General features: G+C 35.9%; 1 protein-coding gene across 5 annotated transcripts in view; it reads left to right on the forward strand.

The window, feature by feature from the left end:
* spega (striated muscle enriched protein kinase a) overlaps window positions 1–12,578 on the forward strand; it is a 64,840-nt gene that overhangs the window by 9,729 nt on the left and 42,533 nt on the right. For 2 of the 5 annotated variants that reach the window (XM_049479857.1, XM_049479861.1), the window contains exons 3-4: window positions 11,227–11,322; window positions 12,015–12,150. In XM_049479857.1, the coding sequence (XP_049335814.1) occupies window positions 11,227–11,322; window positions 12,015–12,150 (232 nt within the window). Of the gene's footprint in view, window positions 1–6,704; window positions 7,741–9,256; window positions 9,300–9,831; window positions 9,867–11,226; window positions 11,323–12,014; window positions 12,151–12,578 lie in introns of those variants that run through there. The other 3 variants (XM_049479858.1, XM_049479859.1, XM_049479860.1) reach the window with 3 other exon arrangements.

Genomic DNA, 12,578 nt, shown 5'->3' on the forward strand with positions numbered 1-12,578 from the left:
TAAAACATTTTATTTATGTATTATACTTCTCATATTAATTATGATAAGCAATGCTGAAATATATATTATTCGTGCTTTATTGCAGAATGTGTGTAAAATTTGTGTAAAACAGTAAAGGTGCATGATCAATAGTAATGAGATGAAAGCTTTAATAGCCATTTATTTTTATTTAAGGTAGAAATAAGAGATAAGAAGAGAGACAAGGAGATGCACAAATGCATATTTTTAGCTCTGCAATGAATTTGAATGTATAAAGAAGACAAGATAAAAGACGAGAGCTGCCTTTCACTTTATATTCACCTTCCTGACATTTAACAGACACTCTCTTATTCAGAGAGACGTACAGAAGTGCTTTGTTTTCTCCTCTGAAGGGGTCAAACTGAGGCGTACCTGAAGCTTGAAGAGCTCTGGGTACAGAAGGGTTTAATGATTGCCGTCAGTTAGAGAGGAGCTTTGTGTGCACTGTAAAAAGTGATTCTGTGTTTTAATGCTAAATTGCACTGAAATACTAGTGAAATGCTAGTCCAGGACACAGAATCTTCTTCCTGTATTTACTTTTTTTGCCACGCCCCAGACAGCTCTGACCAATCAGTGAAGACAATGTGCTCACGTTTTTTTTTTTTTTTTTTTTGCATTTGTGTTTTTGTTGTGTTTAACTAAAACTGAAAAAATGATACAATAAAATGTAGTGGATTATATAATTATATATTAAACATGTGATGGTTCAGTTTAGAAAACTGTAAATATTTTACATTGTTTTGACAATAGCAACACAACCTCACATAAAACAGCACATTTATCAAAGACCAGCATCACTTTAACTTAATAAAGAACAGTAAACGAAACATTACAAAACAGCGATGCAAAGAAAATGTAACTCGCAATAAATGCATTTGTTTGTTTGTTTTACCTCAGTTCTATTTTTGTGTTCAGTGAGAGAATTCTAGCCTGTTTTGGGCATAAACAACTGTTTTATGAACAACTCAATATAGTTTTTTCCTAAGTTTGCCATCCCATTACTTTAAAATAATACAATACAGTTACTTGGAATGTATGTCTTGAATACATGAAAAAGATCTTGAAGAATTTAGTGGTGTGATATAATAACCCTTTGATTTTCCTGTTTTATAGGACTCCAAACTCTTATCTTATTTTTCAGTATAATTACTGGAAACATAAATATTAAATACAATGAACAATGTTACACAATGTTCAGCAGTTCTTATTAGATAAACATTTGATTTGCTTATTTTATAGGACAAAAAATTCTAAAATGTTACACTGATCCACAGATAGGTCGTTGTATTTCTGGTGTATATTGGTTGATTAGATCTGGATAAATTATGTTTATTTATTATTCTGCCTTAGACTCATGTTGGTGAAGTTTGTCCTCTTTTTGTCACGCCTTGGCCTCGTCTCGTGTCTCTGTGTGCATTCCCCACGTGACCTGTGCTCCCCTGTGTCTCCCGTCTCAGTACTTTTCCACCTGTGTCTAATTTGTAGCTCCGCCCCTCGTTACCTGTCTCCCCAGGTGTTCATTGTTTCTTGTTTAGTATATATAGTACCTGTTAATCTACATTTGCTGTCGGTCTTTGCACCTTCCTCTGTCGTTTGTCTCGCCACGTTTGCTATTGTTTGTTCACGGTTTCGTTACGCTCTATTTATTTCTTGTATATTTCTAGTCACGTTTCTTGCCTGTTTGTTTCTTTGTTTATTTTGTATATATTTACTTATATATCCGTTGTATATATTCCCTAACCTTGTTTTGTTCTTATCTTATTAGCTTAGCTCTGTGTTGGTTTTCCCTGTTTGTTTATGGATATATATTTTTCGTTATTCCCCTGTTTGTTTGTTTTTTTTACTTATTATTCATTAAAGTCTGTCTTACCCGCTTTTACGTCCGCCTCCCGTCTGGTCCCGCGTTACACTTTTATTGATCCCATTAATTGATGAGTGTGAGTAATACTGTTAAATTGCTGAACTATAACAGATATTTGTATTGTAGTTCCTTATGGGTTTCTTAAAGAAAGATTATCAGAGTATCCACTTCTAAAAAAAGAACTGAGCATTGGGTTTGTGCTCACGCAACCAGGTTTATTGAATTAGACTCTGCAGCTCGAATGCTAACAGAGATAATGCTCATTACATAAGATGAAAGAGCTCCACAGCTGAGTTTATGACTTGGCGAGGTCCGTGCGGTCGTGTTGTCAGCATGTTTTTGCATGTGTTCCTGTTTTAAATGTCACCTGGACTCACGAGCCTGGCTGGGATTAGTGGCTCTTATACAGTTTCACAGCACCGCCCTCCCGGTTCCCCACCACCCAGCCTGAAGCTCCAGTTCTGTAACGTTACAAAAACATCCACGTCTAAACACATGAATGGCAAAACTGAAGCAGAATAATTGAGAATTGTTTTATAGCAGGGTTTTCTTACCTGCCAGCTATTGTAATTTAAGCAGAAGTAACTAAGTACAAATACGTTGTTACTTTACGTAAGTAGAAATATTCATTCATCTATACTTATTAGTAATTATTTTACATTTTCACACAATTATCTGAACTTTCTACTACTTATATTTGAATAAAATCAGCCTCGTTACTCCTATTTCATTTCAGCTGGTTTTCATTCCGGCTTCTCATCGTTCAATAAAACTCCTATCCAGATAAATCTCTCCATCCAGATAGAGTGAATCTGATTGTGATTGGATGTAGAGAAGAAGTATAAACATATACCATTCTGACTCCCTATTGGTTTATACTGTGATCCATCACACCTGCACACATCACGTTATTTTTAAAATGTAAGGAGTAGAAAGTTCAGATAATTGTGTAAAAATGTAAAAATATTTACATTTTCCTACATTTCTACGTAAGTAAGGTAATGAAGTATTTGTACCATTGTGTGCATTGTTGCTCCTTAGATATAACCAGCATGACACTTTCAATATATCAAAAAAATCAATTTTACAGCAGTTTGATTGTATTAGAGATTTACTGATGATAAGTCTTTGAAAGGGTTCGTTTTTTTAGTCGTTGCTGACAGCAGTATTTAGTAATGCATGTGCAGCATGTGTAATCTCCATCAGGAAAAACATTGCTAATTGAATGGGAGGCTCTGTAGCAGCTGCACATGAGCCTAAGGTCATCATATACCCAGAGCCAGGAATCAGTTAGAGGATATAAACCCCCAACACTTGGCTGTAGAACAGTGGAAGTAGAGGAACATTATTTACAAAAGACGGAAAAACTCCCAGCTAATACCCTTAATTTGTGTAGAAATATTCATTCCATATCACTATTGGTATAGTTCAACAACAAACATCGTTCGTTTCCAGTAAACAGTAATAGAGACTATATTAGAGAAAGCATTTTCTTATAAATATACTCATAACAAATAATTCATTCATTTATGAAGCATTATAAACATGGCTATAAACATTTATACAAATGCATAACACATCACAGCCATGTTTATTATGCATTATGAATTGCGATTATAATGCATTAATAACTGTGTTTATAACATGTTATACCTCAATACCAAGAAACTCAGTCGCAAAATGCAGAATTACAGTATGCATTATGACTAAAAAAGCTTCCAACTTATAAACACACCCTGTATAATACTATAATTATATTTTAATCACTCATGAATTATACTTGTCTTGAATATAATATTAGTTATAGTTATAATACACTTATAATGTATTATAACAGGTCTCTGTGTGTTTCAAGTAAAGTGACAGACTTACATTGTTTGACTAGATCATTAATGATAGATATAAATACTATTTTATCAAACATACTGTAAGCACAGCTTATAATGTATTATGATCACAAGACGTAATGCATAATAAACATGGCTATAATGGATTGTATATAGCCATGTGTATAATGCCTTATTTATGAATGCCTTATAACATGTTATGAATGTGTTTATAGAGTCTAATAGAGATAATATTCATAGAAAGTGTTAGCAAAATATTGAATTATGAATATTTATTTTAGAATTAAAATGATTTCTGCCCAAGAAAACGTAACTAATGTGCGAGGCCTAGTAGTAAATCAATTCTCATGCTTTAAACTCTTCTTACTTCTTACATTTGTAGCCTAAAACAGGAGTTTTTCTTATTTCGTCTCAGTTGAAGTTAAAATCGATGAGCCTTGTCTTTTCCATGAAACAATCCAGCCGTCTGAATGTACGAGTTCTTTAGCTTCAGAGCTTTAGAGAGATATTTTGTAAGAGAGATTTATTGAGTCTTTCCAAACCAATCCATCATTTAGCCTTCAGGTATTTGATTTCGAACGCCATCTCTGGATACGGATCTGTGTTTACTTGGCACTTTATGTGAGGCGCTTTTTCAGCTGTGCTCTTTTCCTGGATCGATCCCACTTAAGTGAGATGTGAAGGCAGCCTGAGCAGAGGCTTTTTTTCTGTTGAGTGGGCTCCTTTTATTGATTGGCGTCTATTAGGGAGAAACCTGGGGGGGATGTTGAGGCGTGTGTGGGTTTTGTGTTTGCTGACTGTGGGGGGTGTTGTGTGCGGCTGAAAGGCATTGTTCATTAATAAATTCATCACTAAGCTGTATTTAAAAAAAATCTGTATGAAAATGTATCATAAACAGGGTGCGAATCATGGTGGGGTATTTATGGGAGGCAGACCCCCCCCCCCCCCCAAAATAAAGACTTCAACACCCCTCTAAAGATGTAAAAACAATAGTTTGAGGGGGTCAAAACATTTAAATATACTTCTTATATCCTCCTGAGACCCAGACTTTAGCTTGGTGTGCATATTCAATTTCTTTTGTGTATTCGGGAGTACCTAACATATAGAAAACACTATAGAAACTTAACTTTCTCTTTGTATGGTAAGCGTTTTTGCAAAAAAACAAAAAACAAACAAGGGTACTCATATTAACATTTTAAAATGTATTCTTGCCATTTGGGATCAAAAGGACCCAATCAGTCCAAAAACGAATTTTTTTGCTTACATAGTTTCAAACATAAATTTCGATGATATTTTTTACCTGTCCCATGTTTCTCTCTGGACTGGCTATAGAAACTTTTGACTGGGATGCCCGCCATCTTGTTTTTAATCACTTAAGTATAATGTTGTCATGTGACCACTAAATAGTATGGGCAGTGTCTCCATATAAGGCTAAAGGGTCAACGTTTTAAAAATGTTTAAATAATGGTGCAGAGAATTAGAAATGGAATGTCCTCATATGAGGACACTGGGTCTCAAGAGGATATACATATAATGTTAAATACTACAAAAACATTGCAGTATCTTTGCCTGGAAAAATATTGTGATATGATTTCAAAAGCACCCCTAAAGTGGATCATACCATTATTCCATGTTAATAATTATATTTCTCTCATTTACCTGCTGCCTCATGATTGGTCAGGTGGCTTAATTGCATCTAAGTTAAGGTGCACAAGCTACTTAAGCTACAGCATTACGTGTAAAAAGCTTTTTTATCTACTTATCTTTCTTAAATATGCACTTTAAACACACTTTTCTTTACATAAATAACTCACAAGAATTTGCTATCCAACCTTAAATTCTGCTAATTCACCATTCCACCTTAAATGCTTAAATGCTGCTCCTCCAGACTGTAGATACTATTTTTGGCGCTTTTAAGGTGGAACAGAACATTTAAATGGAAATCCACGTTCACTTTTACAGTCTAAAAATATATATTTTTAACTTTTAATGCAGGGAAACTGTTAAGGTGGAACGGAAATGTGTTTTAAGGTGGAAGAAAAATGTGAAAAAGAAGCTAAAAGCTTCATACGCTGCTGTAAATAAACCTAGTGAGGAATTAGTTAATCAGACGAATAGTTTTATAGTAAAATGCTGTATTACAATTTTTTTAAGGTAAGACTTATTTTTTAAGGTAATATCTTTTTATTAGGCTACTTTAATTTTTTTGATTAACAATAGCCAAGCTTTTTAAAAGACATTAGCCAAGCTATATACTGTAAAAGCAATCCCCTTAACATGTAATATTGAAGTCCCAGTGTCAAAATATATATGTGGATGAGAAAGGACAAAAGCTGGGCCTTATCTACATAATAATAATAATAATATAGTATATAGTATATAATATAGTATACTAAGCATAATAATAATGCTTAGTATACTTTAATCTACTTTTCTTTTTCACTAGGGGTGTGATCCACTTTAGGGGGGCTTGAAATCGTATCACAATATTCTTCCAGGTATAGATACTGCATTGTTTTTGTAGTATTTAACATTATATGTAAGATGTATATTTAAATGTTTTGACCCCACCCCAAAGCTATTGTTATTACCCCTTTGTAATTCGCGCCCTGATCTGCAGACGTGGTGCTTCTTCTGCATCAGTCACTTGATTTAATCACCTTTCCTGGGCTATTATTTGTGGGGAAATCCTTTAATGTGACATATATTTAATATATATCACTACATGTAATGTATTCTCTGTTCTGTTCGGTTGGTTTATGTGTGAAATTGAGCGCGTATGATTCTTTTGTTGGGGGTGTATCGACGCTCAGTGTTGCACAGTCACTCAAAGGCAGATACTTAGCATTTGAATAGAGAGAGAGAGAGAGAGAGAGAGAGTGTTTTTTATATGTGTGTGTGTGTGTGTGTGTGTGTGTTTGTATGTATAGTCATGTTAACAGATTGAGATGGGCTGACGTTTTGTGGAGGAGATAAAGGGAAAGTTACCGTTCCCTGTGTCAGCTTCCTCTCTCTCGCTTTCATCCCCTCATCCTGGCAGCAGCGGCAGCATCAGCGGCAGCAGCACAAGCAGTGGCAGCAGCAGCGGCGGCAGCAGCATCAGCGGCATCGACCTGGGATTAGCGTGACGTCACTGCCACAGCCAGACTGAATATATAATTGATGCTTTTTTTGCTGAGAGCCACGCTCTCCCTCTCTCCTCACAGTCAACACTGGAGACAAAGGGAGGAAGGAGGAGGAGGAGGAAGCTGGGAAGAGAAGAAGAGAAGCAGCAGAAGGAGGAAGAAAGAGAGAGAGAGAGCTGGAATAAGAGAGTGAGAGAGCTGGAGGGAAAGGAAGCGTAGAGCGGAAAATCTTATTTTAGCTCTGTGACTGTGAGCTTCAGCTTTCCTCACACATCTTCTACGTATCCCTGCTCTCTCTCTTGTTTACCTCCTTTAACGCATCTCTAAGAAGACGAGAAGAAGAGAAGAGAGGAAGAGAAGAGAGGAAGAGAAGAAGCCTGAAAGAGTGAGTGGAAGAGAGAAAGAATAGGTTTACCTCCTCCTCCTTTGTTCTGGACATCTCTGGACTATATTTGATGTTGAATAAGATCCAGTGGATTGTACTTGTTTTCGATGCGATATTTTTTCGTTTTTCCATTTTGGCGTCTTCTCAATCTCTCTTTTCTTGGTCTTTAAGGCTCTCTAACGTGAAGAACATGGGTGGCCATTGGTAGAATCAACCATACCGTCCATCAACAAGGAACACGGACGTCAATAAAACAAAGCTCATCAACTAATCAGAACCAGAGATCCAAACAAGACGTCCATAAGACTCGGACGCCTTCAGAAAGCTGACCTCAGAAGTTCAGAAAGCTCAAAAAGCGAACCCAAGATCTCGATCTGCTCCAGATTTTACCCTGCTGCTCTTTGTCCTCAACACTTGCAGGTTAATGGGGAATCGCTGGCGCTGTAGAAGAGCGTTAGTTCACTTGGGGTCATGAAGAAAATCTGGTCCAAAAAAAGATTCCAGGTGAGTCGTCGTCCACGGCCAGGGTTTCCATCGTTTTTGTTGTAGAAAAGAAAAAAAAGGAATGAGCATAAAATAAATTGAAGTGCATCAAGTGCATGAAGTGCATCATCGTTATTGTGATGCTGCTGAAGCTTCATCCTCGCAACTTTATCCATGTTATTCTTCGCTTTCCTGAAGCATATGAGCTTCTTAAAAAATGTATTTATGGGTCGTAGAGAGCTGATCTATATTATTATAGTATTATTATGCATTTGTCATTATATGCATGAGTCATATAACCTTTGTTTAACCTTCACCCTTCACGTCACGGGGAGTAAACAACTTCCTCAGTGGTTCAGACGTGGCTGTTTTGATTTTACTGAAGGGATTCTGTAAATTCTGAGTGAGGGGCGTAAGAGCGCTAAAGTTGTATTAAACTGTTAAATAGTTAATGTTGAAAAGTGTGTTTACAGAATAAAGAGAGAGAAATTGAGAGAGAGAGAGCGAGAGATTTTTATATATACTGTATATATAAAGAGAAAGAGTGAGACCATCTGCCAATCTTATTACTAATGACTGTACAATTATTGTTGATATATTGATTATTGATTTTACATCTTAATTATACAGTATTTCACTTCTATAAATTCAACTTTAATATGCTTTTGTGACTATTTTTACATACTTACTTTATTTTGATCACTCAATCTTTTAATATTACTATTATTTTTCTCTCTAATCTGTATGTTTATTTATTATTTATTTATTTACTTTATTATTATTATAATTTTCTAATATCTGTTTACTTTTATTATAATTGCTTTGTAAATAGTGTATTTAATTACATTCATGGCAATAAAGCACCACAGACAGACAGACAGACAGACAGACAGACAGACAGACAGACAGACAGACAGACAGATAGATAGATAGATAGATAGATAGATAGATAGATAGAAAGAGAGAAAGATACAAAAAGAGATAGAGAGAGAGAAATAGAGAATGAGAGAGAGAAAGATAGAGATAGAGAGAGAGCGAGAGAAAGATAGAGACAGAGAAAGACAGAGAGAGAGATAGAGAAAGATAGAGATAGCGAAAGAGAGATAGATAGAGAGAGAGAAAGAGAGAGAGAGAGATGATAGATAGAGAGAGAGGGAGAGTCAGATAGCGAAAGAGAGATATATAGATAGAGATAGATAGAGAGAGAGAGAGAAAGAGAGAAAGAGAGAGATAGAGAGAGAGATGCCCAGAGGGACAATTATATTACCCTGTTGCCGTGGCAGCGGGATGGGAGGGCGTTTGAAATGCTGCGAACAACAATTGACTAAGCAAAGCCTGAATCTGAATCTGAGTCAGTGTTTAAAAAAAATCAATTCTCTGCTTCATTAGTTTGTCAAAATATATGTTTATGGAGATTTCATGATGATTTATATTCATAAAGAGATTAATCTTTAGATTTAGATTTTGAAACGAAGCCGTTGAATTCTCAGTTCACCCACATCCCTGTTGTTGTTTTTGTTGTTGTTGTTCTTTCCAGAGAGCTGGACACTCTAGCTGGATGTTTGGAAGACTCACTCATGGTGTGTTTAGATCTATTAAAAATATATATATATATTGCATATATAACTATCTATCTATATATATATATATATATTGCAAAAGAATGTAATATAATATGATATATATAAAGACATAACGTAATTGAGAATATTAGAGCATTCATGCATGTGGAAATTAATTTATAGTGGATCAGAAATAAAAATATAGTTAAAATATATAATTATAAAAAAAACCATATTAGCTTGAATGCTTGGTAAACAGCAACGTCATCAGTGATATTCAGCAATCAGTTCCAGATACAAGATATTGTAAATACTTTTCTTTGTTCTTTTTTGTTTTTTTTTAAGATTACACAGCGCGCCAATGGATTCTGTAGCACTTCTGATTATGCAAAGATTAATAAATCAGTCTGATGATGAAATGGCATTGAAATTCTGTGTGTGTGTGTGTGTGTGTGTCATCTGTGCACCCTCTCACATGCCTGCAGATAGACATTTGTTTCTATAGTAACAGTGCTCTTTTGTCCATCTCTCTTTTCTGCCGCTATGGAAGTGAAGTTTTTCGCTTGTGCAGGAAGCAGAGCAATGGTAATTTTTGTTTTACATTTTTTATCTTTTCCCCACTTCAGCGCAGTTACAAGACGTAAGGGATACAGTATCATTGCAGTATCATTATCATTGCAGAGCATCCACAACTTGTCATTTTTGGTATTATATTGTTATAGTATTTGTCTGTAGTGTGTTTGACATGTCTTTACCAAATATATTGTATTTCTGTGGTTGGTTTGTATTTGTATTATTACATTTTGTATATTACATTATGTCATGTTTCAATATGAATATAGTACAAAGGGGGAAAGAAAAATACATGATTTCATTCATTAAAATAAGTTATATTAAAATATCAGTACAAATCCATGGGAAATACTAGGATCAGAGGTTAAGGGTTAGTGCTGAAGAGCCAACAAACAATGCTATATCCCTTCCCTAAAAAAAAAAAAAATATATATATATATATATATATATATATATGTATAAATTGTAAGTAAGTAGGGTGTGAGTGGGTCATGTCAAGTGCAATATAACCATTTGCATTCAAACCAGACACAAAAACTATTATATACAGAAGATATATAAAAAAATATAAACAAGAAAATAAAACAGGGGCACGTTTTTACACATCTTATTATATATTAAATAAACCTCCCACAGCTGCATTCTCTGTCATTAAGTCTAATACAGTCACACACAGACAGTACTAGTCTAGCACCTCACCTTTAATATAATAATAAACACACAGACAGTACTAGTCTAGCACCTCACCTTTAATATAATAAACACACAAACAGTACTAGTCTAGCACCTCACCTTTAATATAATAATAAACACACAGACAGTACTAGTCTAGCACCTCCCCTTTAATATAATAAACACACAGACAGTACTAGTCTAGCACCTCCCCTTTAATATAATAAACACACAGACAGTACTAGTCTAGCACCTCACCTTTAATATAATAATAAACACACAGACAGTACTAGTCTAGCACCTCACCTTTAATATAATAAACACACAAACAGTACTAGTCTAGCACCTCACCTTTAATATAATAATAAACACACAGACAGTACTAGTCTAGCACCTCACCTTTAATATAATAATAAACACACAGACAGTACTAGTCTAGCACCTCACCTTTAATATAATAATAAACACACAGACAGTACTAGTCTAGCACCTCACCTTTAATATAATAATAAACACACAGACAGTACTAGTCTAGGACCTCACCTTTAATATAATAATAAACACACAGACAGTACTAGTCTAGCACCTCACCTTTAATATAATAATAAACACACAGACAGTACTAGTCTAGCACCTCACCTTCCAGAAACAAATCGTATTTTGGTTGTATTTTGACGGCCCGTACTTTATTTCTCTGCAGACTCAGAAAACACAGATGATGAGAACGGGGAATCCCAGGTCTCCATGGAGACGAAAGAAAGATCCAGGGCTCACGCAGCCGGAACTCATCCATCAGGTAAAAAAAAATATCTTTACTGTCTTTCTCATCAGACATTTTCCTCATAACTGATGATCAGATCTGGACCCTGAGGGCCAGAACTCTGCACCGAGGGCCAGGTTCCCTGTAGAAACACCTTAATTAACCTATTGGTTTAATATAAGACTTAGAAGGTGTGTTTCAACCAGTCAAACATTTCAAAACACCTCTATTGTTTAGTAGTCCAGTAGCTGCAGTGCTGTATGACCCAGACAACCTGTTTTTTTATTTTATCTTTATCTTATTAATGACTTTATTACTGCACTTCTTCACCTTCCAGACTAACTCTTATCCTTCTCTTTACTGCTAAAACTGAGACTAAAGTCCAATTTATACGTTTGTGGCGAGCCTATGCTGTAGCCTATACCGTAGCTCCACACCGCACCTCCCTGGAAATGTAGCTATGCGTCATGTGAAGCTGTGATTGGCCGGCCAGGCCTTGTGTTCCCGCCCACACATTCCCGTGATTGAGGTTTTAACTGTATATCAACAAAGAGATGTTGATATGCGCACGCAGGAGTATAAACATGTTCCACTGTGTAGTGAACTCTCACTGGATACATGTAGGCTGTGGCGTAGGTTCAATGCAGAAGTATAAGTCGAACTTTAGTCCAATCATGTTAATCTAAGCTAGATAGATAAAGATCTAACAGCAAATATCTTCTCTTCAGGTGGTGGAAAGACAACAGTCGCCCACATCCCGACTCCATGCGATGGCCCCATAGTGGAGAGAGAACTGCTGGCTCTGGGCTCGCGAGCTCCAGGTCTACAGGACCCTCTCCAGCCTGGCAGGCAAGCTAACGCTGGGTGTGTAGAGAGCCCCCCGGTCAGACACCTCGGGGTGGAAGCCCTGGTTCGGGCGTCTCAGATCAGTGTGTACTACCCGGCGGTGGGGTCTGAGGAAAGTATGTCTTTAGCCAGCGACTACTACGGCAGCGTGTTCAGCCTCTACCGCCAGCGGACATTTTCTATTTACAGCGTCCAGGAGTAAATACTGGATCTCGCGATTTATCAGCACAAAGATTTGAGGTTTAAATGGGCACAAACCAAATTCACGACAACATTTTTCAGTGTCATCCTTTTTTTAATTTTCAATTTTCCATTTATCATCATTCGTCTTTTAAGTCTTTTACGTTTTTCCTTCATATATTTTCACATTTATTTGTCTTTTTTACTGATTTGAGTTATTATTATTATTACTTTCCTTTGACTCCACTTCCTTTTTTTAGCCATAT

This window comes from Astyanax mexicanus, chromosome 5 (genome assembly GCF_023375975.1).
Source record: "Astyanax mexicanus isolate ESR-SI-001 chromosome 5, AstMex3_surface, whole genome shotgun sequence".
Classification (NCBI taxonomy): Eukaryota; Metazoa; Chordata; class Actinopteri; order Characiformes; family Acestrorhamphidae; genus Astyanax; species Astyanax mexicanus.